A 24,268-nucleotide genomic window follows, 5' to 3' on the forward strand; every position below is an offset into this window, starting at 1 on the left:
CAGTCTTGGCTCTTGTACCATCTCCTGATGATTTTATAGCCTTTTAGCAGCTATTCTCTTGCATAACAGAAATCCTCAAAACAGAGACCTGAATAACTGAAGAAAAAGCTCAATAATCTATGTGACACATTGCACTCTTCCACTTCTGTTAGAATAGCATTGCCAATTAATGAGGGGGTATGGAACAGCTTCTGTATGAGGAGAGATTAAAGAGAGTGGGACTGCTCATGTTGGAGGAGATATGGTAGAGGTGTGTGAAATCATGAATGGTGTGGCAAAAGTGAATAAGAAATTATTGACCCCTTCATATAACAGATGAACCAGGGATCACCCAATGAAATCAATAGGCAGCAGGTTTAAAACAGACATAAGGAAATACTTCTTCACACAACACTGATGGAGAAGTTCCATGTATAGACTTGTTTGCCAGCAAACATGTGTCCTGTCTTTTACTCCAGAGGAGGCATGAGCCCAGGATCCTTGCAAAATGCCTTTCTAACCCTGGGGGTCAAGGTATTATATATGCATTTCTGGGTGATAGGGAGAATCCGACAGGATGCGGCCATACTGATCCCGATTGCTCTATATTGGTTGAAACTGTTCTTTCTGGTTAATAGACCACCTCAAAATGTCTATTCTGACTCTGATAGCACTTCCAGACAATCCAGACATATCACAGAAGGTCAGATGCTTCATCCAAACCAGAAATCACTACATTTGAAAGCCTGGTTGTTGGCTTGTTGAGTGTTTGCTGAGGCTGCTCCTTAAAAGTACAAGAAATGTTATTGCTAAGCAGAAAAGACACATACAGAGTACTAGTAAGAAAACTGAAAGGGAAGGATGGGGACCCCGCCCCCAAAGTAATATATTTATTCTCTTAGCTAAAAAGAACAGTGTTTTTCACAAAACATCTTTGGCGTGAAACAAAAATACAACATTTCAGACCTAACCAGCAGCTTTGATTCAGTGACATAAAACCAGGGAGATTAGCCTGAAACAGAATAGCAAAAGATCAGTCTTTATAGGGCTAAATTAATTTCTGGTGCAATTCCAAAGAGAGCTACATCAGGGATGAATTTGGTCATTTGATATTTTTTTGTTGGACTATGCCTGATGCTGGTGGTTGATTATGTATCAGTGGAATATGCTGTTGTAGATCTCAATCAGTACAGTAACTCCTCACTTAAAGTCATCCCGGTTAACGTTGTTTCGTTGTTATGTTGCTGATCAGTTAGGGAACGTGCTCATTTAAAGTTGTGCAATGTTCCACTCTTACATTGTTTGGCTGCCTGCTTTCTCCACAACTGGCAGCCTCCCTATGCCCCCGCCCAGCGCCTCCTGCCCACTGGCAGACCCCGCAGATCAGTGCCTTCCTCCTCCTCCCCCTAGCTCCTATTCGTGGCAATCAGCTGGCTTGCGGCGTTTTGAAGGCAGGAGGGAGAGGGGGAGGAGTGAGGGCTCGGTGCACAGGTTCCCTCTGCCTCCCGAATGCCGCAGGCCAGCTGATTGCCCTGGGCAGGAAGTCGGGGGGGAGAGAGGGGAAGCCTGCGCCAAGTCCTCACTCCTCCCTCCCTCCTCCTGCCTCCAAAACATCGCAAGCCAGCTGATTTTCTAGGGCAGGAGGGAGGGAGGAGGAGCGAGGTCTCGGTGCGCCTCCCCCCTCCCTCCCCTGCCTCCTGCTGGCGGCAATCAGCTGGTTTGCGATGTTTTGGAGGCAAGAGGGAGGGGGAAGGAGCGAGGACTCGGCGTGCCTCCCCCCTCTCTCCCCTGCCTCCTAACGTGGCGCTTAGAAAGGAGGGGAGGGGGGGCGGGGGAGCCAGGACGCGTGCGAGGTAAAGAGGTGGGAGGTGGGAGGGGAGAAGAGGCAGGTCAAGGTTGGGAGCTTGGGGGAAGGGGTGGAGTGGGCGGGCTGAGGGTTGAACCCCCGCCCCTGGTACTTGCAGAGTAGGGGAAGCTGCCGCTGCTGCGCAATGTGTTTCTCCTAGCCTACAGCACCTTCAGCCTCCTTGCCTGCCTCATCTCCAGTGCCAGTAGGCTGTGCCTATGTGGGGTAAGGTGGGGGCACCTCCCAACTATAGTACTGTACAGAATGTTTGTAAACACACAGCACGTGCATACTACACCTCGCCACCCCACGATTCACTGTTGCTTTATGGCCCAACGGCCCTGCTCGGGAATAGGGCTCTACACCAAGTGCTTGTGAGGCACAAAGCAGCTGGGGGTGGTGCACAGCAGAGGCCCTGCCTTGCTGTCTTAGTACAGAATAAATAATGTTTTATCTGCTGCGCCCCTTCGCTGGAGGGAGGTAAGAACACGGGGTGGCAGTTCACCCAAAGCAAGTTACCGAAATAGTATTCCAGCACCTGCTTCGCTGTAGCAAGGGGGAGAAGCGGTGTAGAGATGCACAGAACCTGGCCATGCTCCCATGAAGGTCTGTGAAATGCACAGGAGCTTTGCCATTCACTTTAATGCCAGCAGCATCTCTCTGCCCCTGCATGCACACAGCAGAGAGGGGCACGGCCCTGCAAGGAAATGTTCAGCAAGAGGAGCAGCCGGACAATCCACCCTCTTCCACTCTGACTCCACCACTTCAACCAAGTTTCATACTCAGCAATGATGATTGTAGTATTAAATTGCTTGTTTAAATGTATATAATGCCTTTTGTCTGGCAAAAAAAAAATTTCCCTGGAACCTAACTCCCCCCCATTTACATTAATTCTTATGGGGAAATTGGATTTGCTTAACATGGTTTCACTTAAAGTCACATTTTTCAGGAACATAACTACAACGTTAAGTAAGGAGTTACTGTGTTTCCGTAGCAGAAAGCAGACAACTTTGGTCTGTTGCACCAATGTGAACTAAGTCACAGATGATTGGGAAGTTGTGTTTCTTCTATTTTTGTGTATTACTGAGGCATTAATGTGTTGTGTGCTTTTATTTAAAGCTGCAGTACTTTCCTCATTTCCCCCAAATAGATATTTAATACTGCTGTTCCTTAAAAGGAATATTTGTTTACCAAATGTGTTTGTATGTACATGTAGTACATCTGACACTCTGCATGGGGTGGTGATTATTGGAAGGATTAGATTTTTTGGAGAAATACTGGTAAGCGTCAATTTCATCGTACATTCAAACCAATGGAAAAAATATTTCCATGGATAATCAGAATTTACAGATAGGTAAAGTAAGAAAAATGCGTTTGAGAAATAGTTTAAGGATATTTACATTGTATATTTTAACGTGATGTTGACAAATTGTGTTTTAACAGAGATGACTAAGGGGGGAATATGATAGAGGTCTATAAAATCTTGATTGATGTGGAGAAAGTGAAAGGAAGTGTTATTTACTCCTTCTCATAAGACAAGAACTAGGGGTCACCCAATGCAATTAATAGGCAGCAGATTTAAAACAAACAAAGAAGTGTTTTTTCACACAATGAACTGTCAACCTGTGGAACTCTTTGCCAGAGCATGTTGTGAAGGCCAAGACTATAACAGGTTTCAAAAAAGAACTAGATAAATTTATGGAGGACAGGTCCATCAATGGCTATTAGCCAGGATGGACAAGGATGGCGTCCCTAGCCTATGTTTGCCAGAAACTGGGAATGAGTGATGGGATGGATCGCTTGATGATTACCTGTTCTGTTCGTTCCCTCTGAAACACCTGGCATTGGCCACTGTCAGAAGACAGGATACTGGGCTGGATGGATCTTGGTGTGAACCAGTATGGCCCTTCTTATGTAATAGTTATAAAGCTTTAACTTTTTGAATCTCAACAACTATTGTCATTAAATAATTGTCTGTCCCCCACCCCCATAATTTCCTGTAACTGTGAAAATTTAGATTGATAAAAATAGAAAGGAGGGCTTAACAATAACCATTGATGATATCTGTTGAAATTATAAATAAAATAATAATTCTGCCAGGCATGGGCATGAGACAGAGGTAAGGTGGGTGAGGTAATATCTCGTATGGGACCAACTTCTGTTGGTGGAAGAAAAAAGTTCTTAAGCTTCACAGAGCTCTGCCTGAGATCAAGCCTAGTATAAGCAATCAAAGTACATTTAAATAACATTAAGGTCTGAATTACAGGGAATGTAACCTTAACTGCACTGTTTGCTACTGGGCAAACATTTAAACTGTCAAGGTTGTTAGGCCTAAGATTTGCACTATTTTGAACCACCTTTTCCCCCCAATACCGTGTATGCGATGGGATATGTTGTATATTTGTGCAGTTCATAAAAGCTGTTTTTGAAAGACTCTTGTGATACATGAAGGGGGGCGAGGGGACTAGCTCCATTTGATGGACACTCAGCCAGCGAGTTAGCTGTAAAATCCCCTTGGTCTGTTCTCTGCTTGCTTTAGCTGTAAAGGGTTAACAAGCCCACAGGTAAAAGAAAAGGAGTGGGCACCTGGCCAAAAGAGCCAATGGAAAGGTAGAACTTTTTAAAATTGGGAAAGAAACTTTCCCTTTGTCTGTTGTTCTCTGGGCTGCAGGGACACGGAGCAGTAATGCTGTAACCAGCTTTAATTCAGGTATGATTATAGATTATCAGTTAATACTTCGAATCTACTTATCTGGAGCGTCAGATATATAAATAAAATTAGGGACTGTTTCAGGTTTATTTCTTATTTTGGCTTATGGATCTCCTCTGTGCTAACCTCTGATGCTTTTGCTTGCTTGTAACCTTTAAGCTGAATCCCCAAGAAAGCTATTTTGGGTGTTTAATTTTTGTAATTGTTCCTTTTAAGATCTAGCAAAAAGCCTAAGTTCCAGATATATTTTTTTCCTTTTTGTTTTTAATAAAATTTACCTTTTTAAAAAAAACCAGATTAGATTTTTGGTGTCCTAAGAGGTTTGTGCATGTTGTTTCATTAGTTGGAGCCACAGCTAATTTCCTTTGTTTTCTTTCTCAGCTCTTCCCCTGGTGGTGGTGGTGGTGGTGGTGAAAGGGCTTGAGGGCACCTCACATGGAGGAATTCCCATGTGCTCCTTCCTGGGTTCAAAGAGGTTTTTTGCATTTGGGTGGTGGCAGCGTTTACCAAGCCAAGGTCAGAGAAAAGCTGTGACCTTGGGAGTTTAATACAAGCCTGGAGTGGCCAGTATTAATTTTTAACATCCTTGCAGGCCTCCACTTCCTGCATTCGGAGAGACAGAGTGGGGATTCAGAGATGGTTGCCTTCAGGATGGAATAATTTATATCACCAAGCAGCAAACTTTAATTTAAATAATTGATTGTTTTGGATGTGTATGTTTTAGTTATTTTCCTCATGAAGGGTTTATTCTCATTAGTTGATAACCATTTAAACATTCTGATTTGTAACCAAATACAGCCTTTACACAAAATTTGGTAATTTTTTGCACACCAGCAGGATACACCATATCTGCACAATTCTATAGTTTGCCATACATCTATTCAGCTTCTAAATTTTGACATTTTTTTAATGTTAGAAAATGTTGAGAGACATATAATCAGGTAATACATTTTTATTTGGGATTCCAGTCAAGCTGCATTTGGATGGAAATTGAAATTCAATTAAAATGTACATTTTAAAATTGTTTTTATGAGTTACCTAAAACCACCTTAAAAGTATTGGATACATAAGAAAAAAAGAAAGTGTATTAAAACATGTTTGCGTTTAAAATGATCTGATTTATCAAAGGAAGTCTGAACTGTAGTTGATGAATTGACAGATTGTTTCTGGTCACCATAGGCCAGATTTTCAAATGTATTTGGGTGTCTAAAGAACAGACAGGCACCTCATCTATTCACACACTTTCAAAAATCCCATTAGGCCCCTAACTACCATTGAAATCAGTGGGCCTTGAAAGCAATAGGAGTCAGGTGCCTAACCTGCCAAGGTATTTTTGAAAATCTGACTAGACCTAGCTGCATCTTTTGGTACCTAAATACCTTTGAAAATCTGGCCCCATGTCCTTCATCTCCCACTTGGTTTTTATTCATAGAATTGTGCAGATATGATGTGTCCTGCTGGTGTGCAAAAAATTACCAAATTTTGTGTAAAGGCTGTATTTGGTTACAAATCAGAATGTGCAGATATGGTGTACTTAATTTGTTATGAAGGTTTTGGAAGCATATCTTGTTCAGCCTCCGTTGTATCACTTACAAAGTACTGTTGACATAAAAGAAATGCACAGGGTTCTGGTCAATTACTTTACTTTATAAAGTGACCTTTCTAGCTGTTCCTTGCAATACCATCCCATGCCTCCTTCTGCCCCACATATGTGTTCCTTTGTATGTGTGTGTATATGGAGAGGAAGGGGGGGGCAATATCTGTATTTAAGGATCCCTCTTCCATATTTTCAACCTTTTAAAAGCCCATTGTTATTATCATGGTGCCGTTATCTACCTGGTCTTAGGGTTTAGAATTGAGCAACACGCTACTACTCTCTTATTAGCATTAACAGGGTTTTATTGCTCTTCTTCTGCAGCAGCCGTCCTTCCCTAGTTCCTGCTGACTCAGAGTGGGAAAGATGGACTAGAAATGGTGCACTTAACCATAACTATGTGAACCATCGCTCTGACTTCATGCATGATTTGTTTATATCTATCATATATAAATAAAAAGTGCTTATCCCAGGCTTTAGATTCTTTTGCTACATTTGAAAATACACAATCCATACACAATTAATTAAACCGAATTAAGTAGTATAATTTGATGATTGTTTTCAGAAGAAATCTGGAGAGTGTGTCTCTTCTAAGAAATTTAATATTTTTGGAGGGAAGAACAATTTTTTAAATAAGATCTGTGGTGTTCAGAATAGAACTTCGCTTGTATAAACTTTTTAGGGCTATTGTCTGGCTTGCGTTGCGTCAATTGTCATGTTATCAAGTAATATTAAGATACGAGAAGACAATTTTTTGCAGCCTGTTTTCTAATTGAATACATGCATTTATAAATACCATGTTTTCACTCAGAGCCTTTGTATAACACTGGAGCTGTGGACACTTCTCAGAGTTTTATCCAGATGTACTCCCCACTCCCTGAAATTCCTCAGGATGAAAATGCTGCTGAATCATGGGAAACTTTAGAAGAGGTACATTGGAGCTCCCTTATATTACCATTTAAGTTCATTTTCTTTAAGCAGATACATAAGAAATCATTTTTTATTTGTAGGACTTAATTCAACTCAGCGAGCTGGTGACTGACTTCTCTTTACTAGTCAATGTAAGTATTAATCTAAAACTCTAGATAAAGAATCGATAAAGACAAAGGCTGGGGGACTGGGTGGCTCAAATAATTGGTAAAGAGATAGTGGAGACTTTTGTCACTGATCTGAAGTCAGATTAAGTTGCTACTATTTAACGGCTATTCAGCAGCCTAATAGAAATTGTCTCAGCCCACTTATTAGGGCACAGAAGTCGTATCACATTTTGCCCATTAGTAGCTTCAGGAAAATGACAGTGATTGAATGGAGTCATAGAATGGTCCTTCCTAATCAAGATTTCAGGGCTGTGAGGAAAGTTTGCACTGTTGATTTCTGTGCTGTATCTCATGTATGGATAAATACTGTAGAGAACTCGTGTTTCCAAGTCCGTCAATCTGGCACTTTCCATCAGTCTTAAATAATATATGTACTCACGCGCACACATCCTTATGCATGTCACTAAAATATAGGCGCATGGGGGAGATAACAGTACAAAAGCTAGACCCAAACTCTTGGGCTTGGTTCTGCATTCCTTTTACATCTAAACCCCCACTAAAGTCAGATTCCCCCTTTTTTGGAAATCTAGATTTAAGAATAACCTTTGAAGAAGAAGAAGAAGAAAAATCAGTAGTGTGAGGATCAGGCCCCTGAGGTCAATAGATAAAACTTCCATTTTGTTAAGTGAAGAACAGGAACATGTGCTAATTTATTGGAGCTAAATGACCTTTAATCGTCTAAGCTATTAATAACGGGGGTAAGGAATTTGCTTTACTATCCGCTATCTTGACAGTGACCATTTAAGAATGTTGTCATGTTACACCGTATTGAAAGCCCTCATGAGGTTTTCAGGATAAAGATTTACATTACATTCTCTAGGAGTGAGTTTTAAGGTAGGCCCCTCTTTACCCTTGGTTTCCAAGCACCATGTTGCAGCAATTAGGAGCATTCAATAACACTGGCTTAACATGCTTAATTGCCTCACCATGAGGAGGTCTGTGAAGCTTGCTGAGGAATAACAGACACTAATGCTATTCTCTCTGTGTATCAACAGCTTCCATGCTGCATGCATCTTGACCATTGAGCCCTGTTGATTCTGATCCTGTCTAGGCAATTTTTCTTTGTATTTTTATTCCCCTTACTTCAAAGAAACCATTGCTAGCTGCTCCATAGACTTTAATTTTTGCCAACACAGAAGCTGCTGATGGGGATAGTTTTCAATCCAAATTCCTTTGTTAGGTTCCCTTTGCATCATACTAACCATTAGAGAACATGAACATTACAGCAGGAGGTACAACAGTTTTCGTACTGGGTTTCCACACATTCTCAGCATTGCAGGTTGTGGTGAGAAGGACAAGAGAGACTCCACTGAACAAGATTTGTGTTTTTGCTTACTTGGTCAGGACTTCAGGAAAGGCTCTGAAGTTTCACTCACATTCCACCACCACATCTCATAGAAGAGAAGAAAGAAACTCTGTGTGTGCACAAATGTGCCATCTATTCTGTCTCCCACCTGCCTCATAATAGATTGTATATACACAGAAATTGTACTGATTTAATTTACATGGTTTTTAGAAATTGCTTGGTTAAATTGGTTCAACTCCCTTATGAGGATGCTTAAATTGCTTTGAGTGTCTTATAACAATTTAGGTTAAGTATAAGTTAAGTCAGTAAAGTCAGTTAATGGTCAGTATCTCTTTCCATCTGGCTGTATGTGTAAAAACACGTGAGTGGAAACACTGTTTGAGTGCCCTCCAAACACGGCACCGTAGTCAGTTATCAGTGGTTAAAACTATCGTTATTGGGTGCATATCTCAGTACACAGGGCTTTTTTTTTTTAAGTGGAAAATTATGCACTGCTCATGCACAATATGGGCTGACCTCCATACAGTGACTTCAGTGTAAGTTAGCGGGCTCAGCACCTTTGGACGATTCATAGCTACAGGATTTTCAGACACTTAGTCTGTAACTTCATTATTTCTAAACCAGGACTTGAGCCGTAACTGTGCATATGTGAGGCTGTGATATTTTCTGGGAAAGCAGTGAAAGTAAGAGAAACAAGGTGGGAGATGGCGAGAGAGCAGGAGGAGGTGGAGACAGAACACCATCTTCTCAGGACTGTTGTTGCTCTTTTGTTAAAAGTGGCAGAGAAATATGAACCTTGAGTTTTGTGTGGCTGAGATACTGCTGTAGAGTGAAATACATATTGACAGTACTTTGCTGTTCTATTATGTGTTCTATCCAAGGATCTCAAAGCACTTTATGATGTCTGAAGAGACACAGTACCCTTGAGAGAAGAGAAAGTATTATCTCTATTCCTTTAAACAGGGAAACTGAGCCCTGGTCTACACTACGAATTTAGGTTGAATTTAGCAGCATTAGATTCATTTAACCCTGCACCCATCCACACGACAAAGCCATTTTTGTCAACAGAAAGGGTTCTTAAAATCGATTTCTGTACTCCTCTATGAGGGGATTAGCACTGAAATCGACCCTGCTGGGTTGAATTTGGGGTAGTGTGGACGCAATTCGATGGTATTGGCCTCTGGGAGCTATCCCACAGTGCACCATTGTGACCGCTCTGGACAGCACTCTCAACTCAGATACACTGGCCAGGTAGACAGGAAAAGTCCCACGAACTTTTGAATTTCATTTCCTGTTTGGCCAGCGTGGCGAGCTCATCAGCACAGGTGACCATAGAATCCTAGAATTGCAAAAGAACTCCAGCATGGACCGAATGGGAGGTACTGCATCTGATCGCTGTATGGGGAGATGAATCCGTGCTATCTGAACTCCGTTCCAGAAGACGAAATGCTGGAATATTTGAAAAAATCTCCAAGGGCATGAAGGACAGAGGTTGTAACAGGGACCCACAGCAGTGCCACGTGAAACTTAAGGAGCCCAGGCAAGCCTACCAAAGAACCAGAGAGGCAAATGGCCACTCCAGGTCAGAGCCCCAGATATACCGCTTCTATGATGAGCTGCATGCCATTCTAGGGAGTGCCCCTACAACTACCCCACCCCTGTGCTTCCCTCCTCCCCCATCCCTCCTGGGCTATGTTGGCAGTTATCCCCCCATTTTTTTGTTGAATTAATAAAGAATGCATGAATTTGAAACAACAACGACTTTATTGCCTCTGCAAGTGGAGGTCAAAGGTGGGAGTGGAGGGTGTTTGGCTTACAGAGAAGTAGAGTGAACCAAGGGGGCGGGTTTTCATCGAGGAGAAATAAACAGAACTTTCACACTGTAGCCTGGCCAGTCATGAAGCTGGTTTTCAAAGCTTCTCTGATGCATAGCGCACTCTGCTGTGCTCTTCTAACCGCCCTGGTGTCTGGCTGCGCATAATCAGCAGCCAGGCGATTTGCTTCAACCTACCACCTGCCATAAAGATCTCCCCCTTACTCTCACAGATATTATGGAGCACACAGCAGGCATCAATAACAATGGGAATATTGGTTGTGCTGAGGTCTAACCTAGTCAGCAACAGGACCAGCGAGCTTTTAAATGTCCAAAGGCACATTCTACCACCATTATGCACTAGCTCAGCTTATAGCTGAACTGCTCCTTACCACTGTCCAGGCTTCATGAGCCATGGGAGCAAGGAGTAGGCTGGAGTAGGTGTGACCACACAGTGCTGCCGACTGGGAGAACAGCCTGAGGCAGAAGCCTCCAGCTGGCATGATATTCCAGGCAGGACTGAATCTCCATTAGACAAAACTTAAAGAAGAGAATGACCTGGAGTCATTCCCATTTTTGTCCAGGTGCCCCCAACTGACCTCTCCAAGGCCGGCCAGGAGCACCCATGTCTGCCCAGGCAACCCGACCAACCTACTTGAGATCGGCCAGAAGCACCCACGGGACAAAGACGACGGTTAGCAGTTGTATTGCACCGTCTGTCATGCACAAGGCAAGGCAAGGGGATGCTGCTGTGTAGTATTGCCGTACTGCATCTGCCAGCAGCACCCAGGAGACGTGGTGACAGTGAGCTGAGAGTGGGCTCAATGCTTGCCGTGGTATGTCATCTGCACAGGTAACCCAGAAAAAAGGCGAGAAATGATTTTTTGCCGTTGCTTTCATGGGGGGGCGTGGCCTGACAACATGGACCCAGAACCACCTGCGACAATGTTTTTTGCCCCATCAGGCACTGGGAGATCAACCCAGAATTCCAATGGGTGGCGGAGACTGTGGGAACTGTGGGATAGATACCACAGTGCAATGCTCCGAAATTCTGGCCTCGGTACTGTGGACGCAGACCACCGACTTAATGCGCTTAGTGGGGACACACACAATCGACTGTATCAAATTGATTTCTACAACATCAACTTCTATTAAATTGACCTAATTTCGTAGTGTAGACATACTGAGTCACAGAAGTTTCCCAGGGTCTGTGGCAGAGCTTGGACTGTAAACACGGCGCCTGATTCCCACTTAATCACGAGACCATCAATTCCCATTATACACATGGCTTATTATGTTAATTATGTCATATGTTGTAAGAATCTACCCATTCCTGTACCTGCTGTTTAGTTAAACCGTAATTAAGAAAAATGAATTTCTGTGGTGTCTAGTACTACGGAGGCTGGAGAGGGCATGGGTGTTTGCCAAAGATATTCATTACCCCACATCTAACAGAACTGGGCTCAGCTATTGTGCTAGAAAGAGTAAAACAAAGCTTGTTCTGAACAAAGATCTTAAATTCAGAACATTTTAAACTGTATGCTGGACAGCCCATTGTGCTTTGTGACGGAATGAAGCTGGGGTCCTGCTGTGATTTACAAATGAGGGGAAGAAGTATCTCATTTCCAGATAGCAGCTGAGGGAGGCTGCTCACCAAAAGCTCAAGGGGGCTCGCAGTAAGAGTGTGACTGACTGGGAAAAGTGGAGCATTTTTGCATAAGTTAAACAAACATAAAGCATAGGATGGATGTGCAATTTCAGTGTGTTTTCAGCAAAGTTGTGAGATTAGATCTGTAGGGTTACATTAACGTAATATAGTTTCATAGGTAAAACATGGCTTTTGGGATTTCTTTAATCCATCAATGAAATGTTGTGTGTCATACAATGCCTTGTACCCTCTCTTATTAGAAAAGGAATTGTTTTGAGTATGAAACTCGGCATGAAGCATAAATGCTTGTTTGGATTTATTGGATTTTTCCGAGATGCAAATTCATCCATTCATATAACAGTAGATTAAATAAGAATACATTTTAGTTTGCTCTTTCTTTAACCGTACCAATACTCTGTATAATAGCACTCCATTTTATTACCTAATAGTTAAATTCCTTTTTGTAAGTGGTTTTGTACTTTCAGCTTGGTTTATCAGATGCTATTAATGAACTACCATTAAGGCTGCATGGCTACAGTGTGTAGCAGATGAAAGTTGCTGTGGGGCCCTGATTACAGGCATTAAAATAGTGTGTATTGGCTTACTGCTGCTTCCCAGCAGGTAACCTCACTCATAATTCCTTTGCATCTAGTCTCAGCAGGAGAAGATTGACAGGATTGAAGACCATGTCAACAGTGCTGCTGTGAATGTTGAAGAGGGAACCAAAAACTTGGGGAAGGTAGGGATCTATTCCTGCTGGTGAATCAATGGTACTCTGCCTCCCAGCAATCTTCTGTATTAACCCAATTGATCTGCCGTCTTTAATGCTGAGGGAACCAGCAATTAAGGAAATAAGGAAGAAATAACACATAGGTAGTGAAAAAAATCAATCTCTTGTAATGTTCTATTACATTCAGTCTGCTAGAAAAGAATTTCTCTGGCCTAAAGCCTCATTATAAGGCTGTTCTGCTGCTTCTTTCAATGGTATACCTGCAAAACCAGGCAGCAGAGTGTTAAATGATTGGCTCATAAGAGTCAAATGAGTGTGAAATGAAAGGATACCTGGGACACATGCTGCTGTGATACTAAACCACATTTATATTACTAATAGTTGTTAACAACCCACAAATATAGCATCCGCACGTTACTGGAAAGTTTCTGGGCAGATTACAGTTCTTACATTTGTTTTAATTATGTAGGCCAGACAGTGGAATATTATGTTGCAAATATTATCAGCCAATAGCAATTAAAATGATGTTTTCCTACTACACATATGGGATAGCTCAAGTTTGAAGCAGTTAGGGCACATTCTCTCTTACTGTGGAATAGTGTATTTTTAAAAAAATGTAATTTGTAAGGTTTATTTATGAACCGAGAATTAGGGGTGTATTGCCAAGATTAATGAGGGGAAAATGCACATCACCACAGGTGTGTGTTCTAAACAGATTTTTTTTTTTTACAGGCTGCAAAATATAAGCTGGCAGCTTTGCCTGTGGCAGGTGCACTCATCGGTGGAGTGGTGGGGGGTCCTATTGGTCTCCTCGCAGGCTTCAAAGTGGCAGGAATTGCAGCTGCACTTGGTGGTGGGGTATTGGGCTTCACAGGTGGAAAATTGATACAGAGAAGAAAACAGAAAATGATTGAGGAGCTCTCTTCCAGCTGTCCAGACCTCCCTAGCCAAAGTGACAAAAAATCCAGCTGAAGTAAGATTACAGTATGACTAGGACTGGAAGTAATAGTTCCAGTGATGACAACAGATATGCAATCTTCACTTTGAACATAAGTCTGTCGAGGGGTGAAGTGGAAGGTGAGATAAGTACTGTCAGTCCTGTAATTTTGAAAGCCATAAGGAATATATTTTCATCATCAAGAAATATGCAGCCCTAATGAAGAATGGGTTGTGTGCCAACTTCACCCCTTATTTTGTATGATGACACTGGAGTGGGTTTAGCTGAGAATCCAGAACAAATAATGAAAGGCTTTGAAGCATTCTTACTAGAAAAACGGGGGGTCCTAAGGTCTGGAGCACTTTTATTAAGTGATTTCAAAGATTAGTACACTATTAGTACTCCTCTCTGTCTTTTAAACGTCACATTTTGGTTCTGGTCAAATGTTAAAAATGACCTGGTTTTACTCTTCATTTGTTTGTATGCCCAAGCCCCCATACAGTCTGGTGTGGCTGTCTCTGCTCGCCTAAACAGATGCGCAGACTGGCAATGGGGCCTGAGGGTTCCGGTTAAATTTGCATTGTTTCAGCTGTGGTGAAAGCTTAAGTAAACCCAGCACCTACTTGCATTATCGAACTCAACCAGAGTAGTGATGCTGCTGCCCTCCCTTTCTAGAGCACTAAATTCACTCTGCTCTTTTGAAAGAAAAGTAATCTTTTTTCTTTCTTTTTTATCCGTCTTTCAAATCCAGCTCCTTCCGCCCCCAAAATCCAGGCCCTTCTCTCCCTCTTCAAACAGCCAAAAACAAAACAAAAAAACACTGCGGGGGATTGTTTGTGCTAGGAGAGGTGGCATTCCTTGACTGTTCTCTTCCCAGCCTGGCTTTGAAAGCTGCTTTGTGGGATTAATCCCCCTGCCTGTTTAAGAAGCACCTTGCTCAGGTGCTCTTCTCTGTTTTTCCTCCATGTCTTGTTCACAGCCTGCCTCCATCAAAACAGTGGTGAGACAGGACAGAAGATCACTCAGCAAAGACATTGGCTGCTGTTTATAGCAAGGTCAACTCCTCAGTCCTTTATTCCCATTCCACCTGTTCAGCGAAGCTGTAGTGGGGATTTAGTGTCACTTTGTGACCAACAACCATCACATCTGGAAGACAAAGGACTGTGAAGCTGGCAATCCTGATGAACCCACCAGTAACTTGTCAAGTGCTGACATCATTAATTGATCTGATCACAGGTTCAGTAATGCTGATGTAGTTCAGATGTGGTGGGTTCACCTAATGCTTATATATGGCCTGGTCATGTATGCTTCTTGCTCTCTCCAGTCACACAGCTGTTTAGTTCTTTCTTCAGTTTCCACTGCATCACTTCTGCCAGGCTGTATTCTTTACTCTTAGTAGACTTTTAGCTCAGCATAGCATTCCTCCAGGACTCAAGGTTTGCTGGTGTTCTCTCTAGCATTCTTGCTCACAGCTGCCAGTATGGGTAGTTAGCTATTTTCCTAGCCTGTGATACTGTCTTCCTCTGGAGATCTGCTGTTCATTTATCCTGTTTGCTTGATTTTTATTTGGACCTCTCTGCACCTCCCATCTTTAAATATATAGCTTTTAACAAGTTTTTAATTTCACCCAGCCCTTGATAGTCAGTAGTGGCAATCTGTGTTTGCCATCCCCATTCCAGCACTGCTGTTAGAGCCTTGTGGGAAAACACAGGCTATGCCGTTGCTTCTTTAAGATCTCAAGTGGTCTCATCTTCCTGAGACCTGTTTGACTGTACAAAATAAACCTCTAAAAAAATGGTTACTTAAGTGGAGTTTTATTACACAATGTTGCTCGGTGTTCCGTAGCCCAGCAGGGAATTGCCACTGCATCACATTTAACAACAACAAAAATGGAGCTCCGCTGCAACCCAGGATTTGGCACAGTCTGTGGAAATAATTGTCTTCAAATGGTGGGATTGTGGGTTTTGGTGCCTAAATATTGTAAGCAACTGTTCGTTTGAGCACAAGTTTCCTGTATAGGGTATTTCTTTCTTACTTACATAATTTATTAATTACATGTAAAATAAAAATGTGAACCCAAATGTGCAGCTGTTCAGATGTCTCTTAAGTAAGACTTTGCTTCCCTGAGCTTGTGTTCACAAGAATGGTTTTCACAAGTAATCGTTAAAATATAAATTGATAAAACTGCATAGTAGAAGCTAAAGTGCCTACATCTATAGGACCAGACAGAGGGGAAAGGACCTCCTGAGTCATCTAGCTCATTTGCTCATGACACAAATACTTTCTTTAAATGCATGACCTGTGACTGTAAACACTGCTGGTGGACTTGTAATAACTGTTACACTAGTCTGTTTCCTTCCTTATCTAATAGTCTTTACCTTTAAACTTTTCCTAAATTAACTAAAAGCCATTGTTTGTTGTAGCACTGTCATGGGACACATATACTTTCCTTCCGTACACTACAGAACCACTACATACTATTTTACATGGGATGAAAATTTGATGAAGGTGTGATAGTACTGTAACAGCCTATAGCAATAGAACTGTAATCTTTTTGCACCACGCTATTCATTTTACTGTTGCATACAAACTCAGTTTAATAGAGTCTCACTTTATGGCCAAAATTATTCATATTTTTAGAAGCAGCAAAATGCAGTAAACAACCTGTCTTGTCATTATATTTTGTATGTACGCAGAACTTAGAATACTGTTAAACCTGCAACACTATTGGATTATAAACACTGACTTGGGCGGGGGGGGGGGAGTTTATTTGCGTAGAAGGAAAAATGTGGGCTCCCTGCAGTAGCCAAACAAACATTTAATTTTCCAGGGACACTAAGAAATATCTGGAATACAAGCCAGGTCCTTCTCCCCAGACTAAATAAGCATTTTTGCCTTCATTTTCTGAAGAGTGGTATTATTTTTAGAGTGGCAGTCTGTATTTCCTTTACAGCAGCTAATGGATTACTGCTGTTTTCAAGTAATCATTTTCATAATGCAAAACACTAGTCTTAAATATTAATACACAAACACCCTTTTGTTGAATTAGGAAAGTATCTAAACCACTGAAATGTAATGGTGGATGGACACAGTGCCTGAAGTGTTTTTCATCACATTGTGCATCTGCATAGAGGCTCACCACAATATGCTCGATATTTATGCTGTACATTAATGTTGAAATTCAGAAGTGTGCATAACTAGTGTCACCTAGGTGGTGCCTTCTATGCATGTTACCGGTGCTCAGCCATCTCCATGTTCAACTATCCACTGAAGAGCAACAGGTGCACCGTTGCATATAGACCATGTAATAGATGTGTACAGACAGTGTTGTTTCCCCTTCTCCTTAACACCGAGTGTCTGTCCTTGGGGTTAGGAGCTCTTGAAGGCAGGGTCCCTGCTTCTTCTTTGGTTATGGTAGCACCCATGACATGCGTGGCATTTTCTAGCCAAAGTGTAACAGCAGCAGCATTGCCAACAGCAGTTAAAAAAAAAAATACTCAACCGATTCATGAGGGTTTGGGCTACTCTGTTTACTGTGCAGAGGATGTCAGACTACGTGGTTGCTATGTACTGAAGTGACACATGCATATACTTAGTACAGGTAGCTCATGTGCCTCATACCTCAGTACAGCAGCTCCCAGCCAGTAGCACAGCACCAGAACCAGTATATAGAGAAAACATACTGGAACATTGTGGAAACCATGAATGGAGGGTAGATTTCCCCCCAGCTAGGATCTACTCTCTAACCATCTGTATTATTCCTCACAAAGGAGACGGTGATACCAAAGCAGAAGCCAGGGGACAGAGTATTCAGTTAGCAGTAGTGATATCTAGGGCTGTGGCAACCAGGAGAAGCATTTGGTGACTTCACTACAAGGGAGGGGAAGGATCTCACAAAACTTCCAGTGGTAGATAAGGGTTTGTACTCATGCTACATATCAGTAATAATCACAGAGAAAGGTAGAGGAGGGCCTGAAAATTACATTTAGATTAGGAAAAAATTTAGGGTCAGGACTGCTGGGGTAGTGCACTGGAGATATACAGGGTCTGCTCAACAGCTAACTTTGGAAGTTCCAAAGTTTTTTGAGGTGGTGATATAAAGAGGAGTGGTTTAAATTTATAAGGCAAGGCATCCATGGTGAGTGAGTTTGGGGAAAAGCAGAACTTATTCCAAAGAAACTTACTAAAGTGGAACTAGGCAACTGGTACAGAAAATTATAAGCTGCACAAATGAGAGAGAAAAAAATATTAAAATGCCATTCTGTAAATCAACAGTATATCCTTTTAGGTGGAATATGGTGTTCACTTCTGGTGACTCATCTAAAATATCAGACATAAAAAGGGATCAAACTGACAATGAAAATTATTAGCTCAAGAGAAAAACTTCAATTTGAGGAGGTATTGAAAAGAGTAGGGCTGTTTAGAGAAGAAACATGAGGGATATAAAATACTACAAAACAGGTAAATTGGCAGTTCCTATTTACCCTAATACAGAACTAAAGGAACATTCAAGTAACCTGACAGACAAATCAGCTTAGAACTGATAGAAGAACACTTTTTGCCCTCTTAGAGAGTGCATAATTCACCTGTGGAACTGACTGCCACTGAGCCCAAGAGCTTAGTGGGGTTCAAAATAGGTACAGATTTCTAAAGAAACATTCACTGTTACATTAGGTGGGCTAAAAGTAAATCTCATAAGTCAACCAGTAACTGCCTGGCATTAGGAAGTAAGGGCTGCATTCCAAGAGGGGACCTTAGGCATTACACCACTTAATTCCTAGTGCCCTGCTGCCCAAGGAAAAGCACAGCCCCAAGTTAGGGCCCCCAGCCTGCTACACTGTATGGGGCAAGTTAGGCACCCAAGAAAAGTGGCCACAGAAGTCCCGCTGAGGAGGGAACCACCTAAGTAAACAGGAAATTTATAGGACTATGGCAAGGACTCAGGGTCCAGATCCCGAAAGGAACTTATGCACCTCTCTCAGAGATTCACAGCCACAAACCCTTTCCTGGAGTTAGGCACTTAAGCAAGGGCAGCCCTTGCTTGTGAAAAACCAGACACACACTGATCATAGCCAGGGAACCTATGTTTAGGGCACCCACCTGGGAGTCGCATCTTGCTCCAAAACAGGGATTTGAACCCTAGTCTTCCACCCAGCTGAGTACCCTAACCCCCAGACTATTGGCTATTTTCTCCTGGTGCGTACCACAGAGTTCCTATGTGATGCTAGGCAAGTCACTTAGTGACCACTTGTGAAAAGTTCATTAACTGGGTGTTCTTTATTTTCTGGGTGCCTGATTTGAGATGCTGGAGTCTGATTTGCAGAAGTACTGCACCTTCAACAGCTACAGCCAATGGGAGCTCTGCTTTGAACATATGAAGTGCTACATAATGCCAAGTCTCTCAAAAATCAGGTGCTGTATGTCAAAATGGGCACCCCACATAAGATCCTTGACCTTAACCCCTGGGTCTCAGTTCTCCATCTATAAAATGGGGATATAATCTCTTCATCCTACATGGATATTGTGAAAATAAGCTTGGGGAAGCTTTCAGATACTATTGATGAATACCATAGAAAAGCCCGAGAAGAAAAATAATTCTGGCTTCAGAGTAGGGATTATAGAGTAGGCAGTAAGTATGGCCTCGTGCCAGATTGGACAATGGGGATTAAACAAAATACTGACTAGAGGTTCATTAATTGAACACCATCCATCCTGTGCAATGAGTGAGGCAGGGTTCAGTAGAAAAAAAAATAGTATGTGATCATGTAATTCAAGACTATCAGACTGCATGGGCAACCTTAATTCTGGCCTGCCTTGACTTCTGAGTGTGTGATTTTGCAACCTTAAGATGTTCCTTTAACTTAGCTTTTTATGTGCAACAGCATTAAGGGCTCAGGATCATGAGAGAAGTTGCAATATAGACATATCATTAATCATCTTAATTTTCCCACATGATACTTTTAACAGTCATGCTTGTTCACTCATGCAAGTTTCATCTGTACTGTAAAATACCACACAAGATTCTGTAAAACTTTAATTTATTCCCCCCCCAGGTATCCAGAACATGCCCTTTTGAAGAGAAGAATGTGACCAAAAAAAAAAATGAGTACCAGCATAACTATTCACATGGAGAGGAAGAAAATAAAAGCACATACTACCCGATTACACAGAAAACAACCCAAAAGTCCTATTTAATGGGATAGTGCAAGTTAACAGCATGTCTCTGGCAATGATACCTTCATTTGGATTATAGAAGTTTTACAGAATAGTTAGATCAAAAGTCTAGATGGGTCTCTGATATTTTACTCTAGCATTAGGAACTTAACTTTTGAAAGATACTGTACAGAATGACCCACCAAACACATGTATTTACAAGCCCGGGGAGAAAAACAAATTTTTGTTCAGTTTATCCCAAATAAAAATACACAGAATTATGAAAATATAGGGTTACTATTTCCACCACACAGAAGTCAATGCTGCTGTCTGAAAGGCTTGCAAGATTATTTCAAGTTTTTAAAGTTCATCTTTTTCTCTCAATAAGGTGTACCTATGTTCACTGGGTGCTAGTTTCTGGAACGAACTCTCTGGTGGGCTGCTTGCTAAATCTTGAATTGGCTGAAAAAGAACACAAAAGGATGTTTTCATTAAATAAAGATACTCTAAGATTATTGCTTATGAGAAATGAGACTAAAAACAAACATAACACTAAGTTTCTTGAACTGGATGGAATGAATTTCCTTTATATACTCAGAGAAATAACATGGTTTGAAAAAAACACTTAAGGTTGCTTAAAAGGGGAAGGCCCATCCACACAGACCCTTAACATCAAGGAAATACCCAGTTAACATTTCTTCCTTTAACACATCATCACCACACATGAGCCTAGACAGATTCCGGTCATCCTAAGACCCAATCACCTCCAGTGTGTACAGTAACAATACTCTCACATTTCTCACCAGCACACTAAATGCAAAACCTTAACTCTGACCTCAAACTTCAACACACATTAGCATTACTGAATAGTATGGTTATTTTCCTATTGGGAAGTAGGAGACAAGTACCTTAACCACACGACCATCCTATAAGGCAAACAGCATGTGATCATGTAATTAATTTGTTTCTTAGTACTCTGCAGAGCTGGTTATGTTGCAACAGTCCCATTTTACACATAGATTTGTCCTCGTCTGGGAGGTGGTGTGGCTAAGTGAATGAGACTTGACTCCATCACATTGGTGACCCATGTTCCATTCCCAGAGGTGCCAAATACTGTGCACGCTCAGATCCTCAGTTACCTTGTCTGTAAAATGGGAAGGAAGATACCTTGCTCCATAGTAAGGTCTGTGAGGCACATGATTAAGATAAGCACATTTAGATCTGGACATTGGTGTGTTGGGAAGGAGGAGTTTGGTAAAAGAGGTGTCAGAAGGCTGGCATCCAGAGTGGGACAGAGTTAAGGATGTGTACATATGCAGCAGTTGTAGTAATAGTGACATGTGTTGTTCTGAGTAGGAGCAGAAGGTACGTGTTGGTAGGTGGCTTCTTAGCTGATTCCCACACAAGCAGTAACAAAAGCAAAGTTCTGAACAAAGCTGTCTGAATATTAATTTCCTAGGAGTTTTTTTTTTAATGTTTAAGTGGGTTGAGTGAGGGGGATCCTCAGAGCTGTGTCACAGATATGCAGAGATGATGGACAAAATTTTATCTCCAGCTGCACTTCTCTGATTGATAAAACCTTCCCTACCAGAATCTACACCTAACCCATCTGTTTAGCCACAAAAAACATGTAGCTGCTTATGGAGAAGAGTCTATGTGTTGGCTACCTGCTGCTGTGTAAGTTTTCAGTTATGACAAATAACGGCAAAAGTGACCCTTAGTCCTAAAAAGATGTTTAACTACCGGCTGCGCCAAATCCACTGGAGACTCGTCTGTCTGCCAATAAGTCAGACTGTCACTGACAAATTTCAAACAACTGCAAAAGGTTTTCATTAAAAATGTATACAACACAAACTATACAGACAATTCAAAGGCTACCTGTACACGGAGAAAGACAAATGGTAAGCAGCGTTTGTCACACACACACACACACACACACACACACACACACACACACACACACACACACACACACACACACACACACACACACACACACACACACACACACACACACACACACACACACACACACACACACACACCTCTACCTGTATGAAAGGTTATGTAATGTATACCAGTTGGACAGATATACATACTCATACATGTTTTCTGATGGCATAGGGAAAGAAGACCAGAGGGAGCTATTGTAGGCAGCAGGGCTGGCTCTGTGCAGAATTTCCCCAAGAGTATTCATGTTGCCTTTACTGGTGGCTTCCTTAGTTTTCAGTGATTGCATAGACAAGAAACACACCCAAATAACCTTTTTTCTAAATGAACTTATGTTGTGGGGGAACATATAGGAGGGACAGCGTGACCTAGTTACGTTTTCAGGAGATAGTAACTTTTGAGACTTGATTTCCCAATAACAACATTGCACTGTAATAATTTATGCAAAACATATTTTCTGTATTTGTAGATATGTATGTCCACTCATTGTTTGTAACTAGTGATTAATTTCTGGATAGCAGGTTTATAGAGCAGGCAGGACCTAGTAAGTTGCAGAAGTGGCTGGGGAGCTGCAGAAGCAAGCCCCGTCTAGTATGCCAATCCCCCAGACAGTTTATCCATATACCATGCAGAGCTACACAACAAGCCAGGTGGAACTTGCTACAATTTTCTTCTCCTGCCTGGGGAGTCGTGTGTCCCAGGTGGACTGACTTGTGTATAAGCAAATACCTTAAACCCAGCTACAAATGGTTGGTTTATACACAAATATACACAGGCTGGATTTGTATTTTATGATAAAATACAGGATTGTGCCTTGAATCTGCATTCTGTACATCATCTCGTATAGCTCGATAACAGTTTTAGCACCAACCCTTTCATCTAGATACTTACACATTTGACTTTTTGAGTACAGATTCTTCCATTATAATCAAAATACTAATGGCAAGCAACTACAGGACATAGAATTGGGGAGTGAAAGAGCAACAGGTCTCATTTACTGATTACTAAACTTGCTTTAATGCTGTAATAGTCATTAATCCAAACAGGAAGTACAGATTATAATGAACAATTCATCAATCAAAATTTCCTCTCAAGAGCCCTGCCTCAGTAGTTAAAAAAAAAAAAAATCACAGCACATTAATAGTTGTACATTTGCCCTGAAACAACTTTGCTCTTGGAGAGCCAAATAACTTGAAACCTAGAAATGCTTGTAATCCCACTGGAAGCTGGAATTTCAGACATCAGACTATGTACTGGAGCATTTTTGCAATAGTAAAAAGATGTTTTAGTTGCCTTCTCTCGTAAGTCACAGTGATAAAAGACACAGATTATTTATCAGAAGTCCTTACATTTCTGCATGTGGAACTTTAAGGTCCACTGCCTTCAATAAAGTGGAAAAATAATGTGTTGTAAAATGATTTGTAACAAGTAGTGGTGAGCTGTCAAGAATAAACTTCAGACTTAATCTCAAAATAAATTCACCAGAATGGAAATGGCATTAAAAGACTTCAGATTTCCACAATGAATAAAAATGTAAGAGGCAGAAAATGACACCAGCATCTTTTCGTGAGGAGGCATATCTTTTTGTCTTCTTTTTAAAGAGTTTTGCTTTATTAACTGCAGACAGATACTATTGTGTGCAAGGAAGGTGCTCAGAGATGACAACAATAAGAGGCCAGATGTGTGTCTAAATTAGGTGGCTATAAATTCTAGTGTCAGAAAATGTCTCATACTAGATGGCTCATTGATCTATCTAGCAGCTGAAGGCATAACAAGATCCAGTGGCAGGAATTTGAAGTCAGCAAATTTCAAACTGGAGAAAAAATGCTTACTAATCTGTTCTGTAACTATTGGTCTTTGAGATGTGTTGCACACGTCAGTTCCACTTCAGGTGACTCACAAAGCAGTTCAATCCTGAGGTGAGATCGAAGTCTACCTGAATAATGATGGAAGGACTATACATCCAAATCTGGCATCATCGCTAGACTGTTGATGGCCTAATGAGACGCAAAGCTATGTACCAATGATCAAGCTGCAGCTCTACAAATATCCAGAATAGGCACTTGAGCGAGAAAGACTGTGTGTGATCTCGTTGAATGTGCTAGAAGCACAAACATACAGAAGGAAATGCACAACGAGATTTGTTGACATGAGACCGGAAGGCCCATCATCCTGTCCACAACCACCATGAACAGTTGTGACGATAACCTAAACAGTTTAGTCCTGCTCAAGTAAAACACTAATGCTCTCCTAACATCCAAATGTGTGGAGTCACTCTCCTCATTCTTATAAGCATGAGACTTTGGAAAGAAAAGAAGTTTCTAAGTAAAGTGCCTGACTAATGTGGAAGTCAGAAACTACTTTGAAATTTTGGATGAGGGTGTAAGTATACCTTGTCCTTGTAGATGTTTGTATATGGTGGGTCAGATACCCAGATTCTCAATTCTCCTACTCTCCTTGCTGAGGTAATTGTCACCAAAAACCTTCACTGAAAAACGCAGCAAC

The 24,268-nt window shown here is 41.5% G+C and overlaps 2 protein-coding genes across 6 annotated transcripts in view; one reads left to right on the plus strand and one right to left on the minus strand.

Moving 5' to 3' along the window:
• The window catches only part of STX17 (syntaxin 17), an 89,147-nt gene extending 73,690 nt beyond the window's left edge, over positions 1-15,457 (plus strand). For all 5 annotated transcript variants that reach the window (XM_030551579.1, XM_030551581.1, XM_030551580.1 and 2 more), the window contains 4 exons: positions 6,941-7,059; positions 7,140-7,190; positions 12,646-12,732; positions 13,456-15,457. In XM_030551579.1, coding sequence (XP_030407439.1) covers positions 6,941-7,059; positions 7,140-7,190; positions 12,646-12,732; positions 13,456-13,695 — 497 coding nt within the window. In that variant the 3' untranslated portion in view covers positions 13,696-15,457. The remainder of the gene's footprint in view (positions 1-6,940; positions 7,060-7,139; positions 7,191-12,645; positions 12,733-13,455) is intronic.
• A 4,224-nt stretch (positions 15,458-19,681) lies between these two features.
• The window catches only part of ERP44 (endoplasmic reticulum protein 44), a 126,690-nt gene continuing 122,103 nt past the window's right edge, over positions 19,682-24,268 (minus strand). Inside the window, exon 12 of the mRNA XM_030551576.1 lies at positions 19,682-20,275. Within this exon, the coding sequence (XP_030407436.1) occupies positions 20,174-20,275 (102 nt within the window). The 3' untranslated portion in view covers positions 19,682-20,173. The remainder of the gene's footprint in view (positions 20,276-24,268) is intronic.

This window comes from Gopherus evgoodei, chromosome 2 (genome assembly GCF_007399415.2).
Source record: "Gopherus evgoodei ecotype Sinaloan lineage chromosome 2, rGopEvg1_v1.p, whole genome shotgun sequence".
NCBI classification, from domain to species: Eukaryota; Metazoa; Chordata; order Testudines; family Testudinidae; genus Gopherus; species Gopherus evgoodei.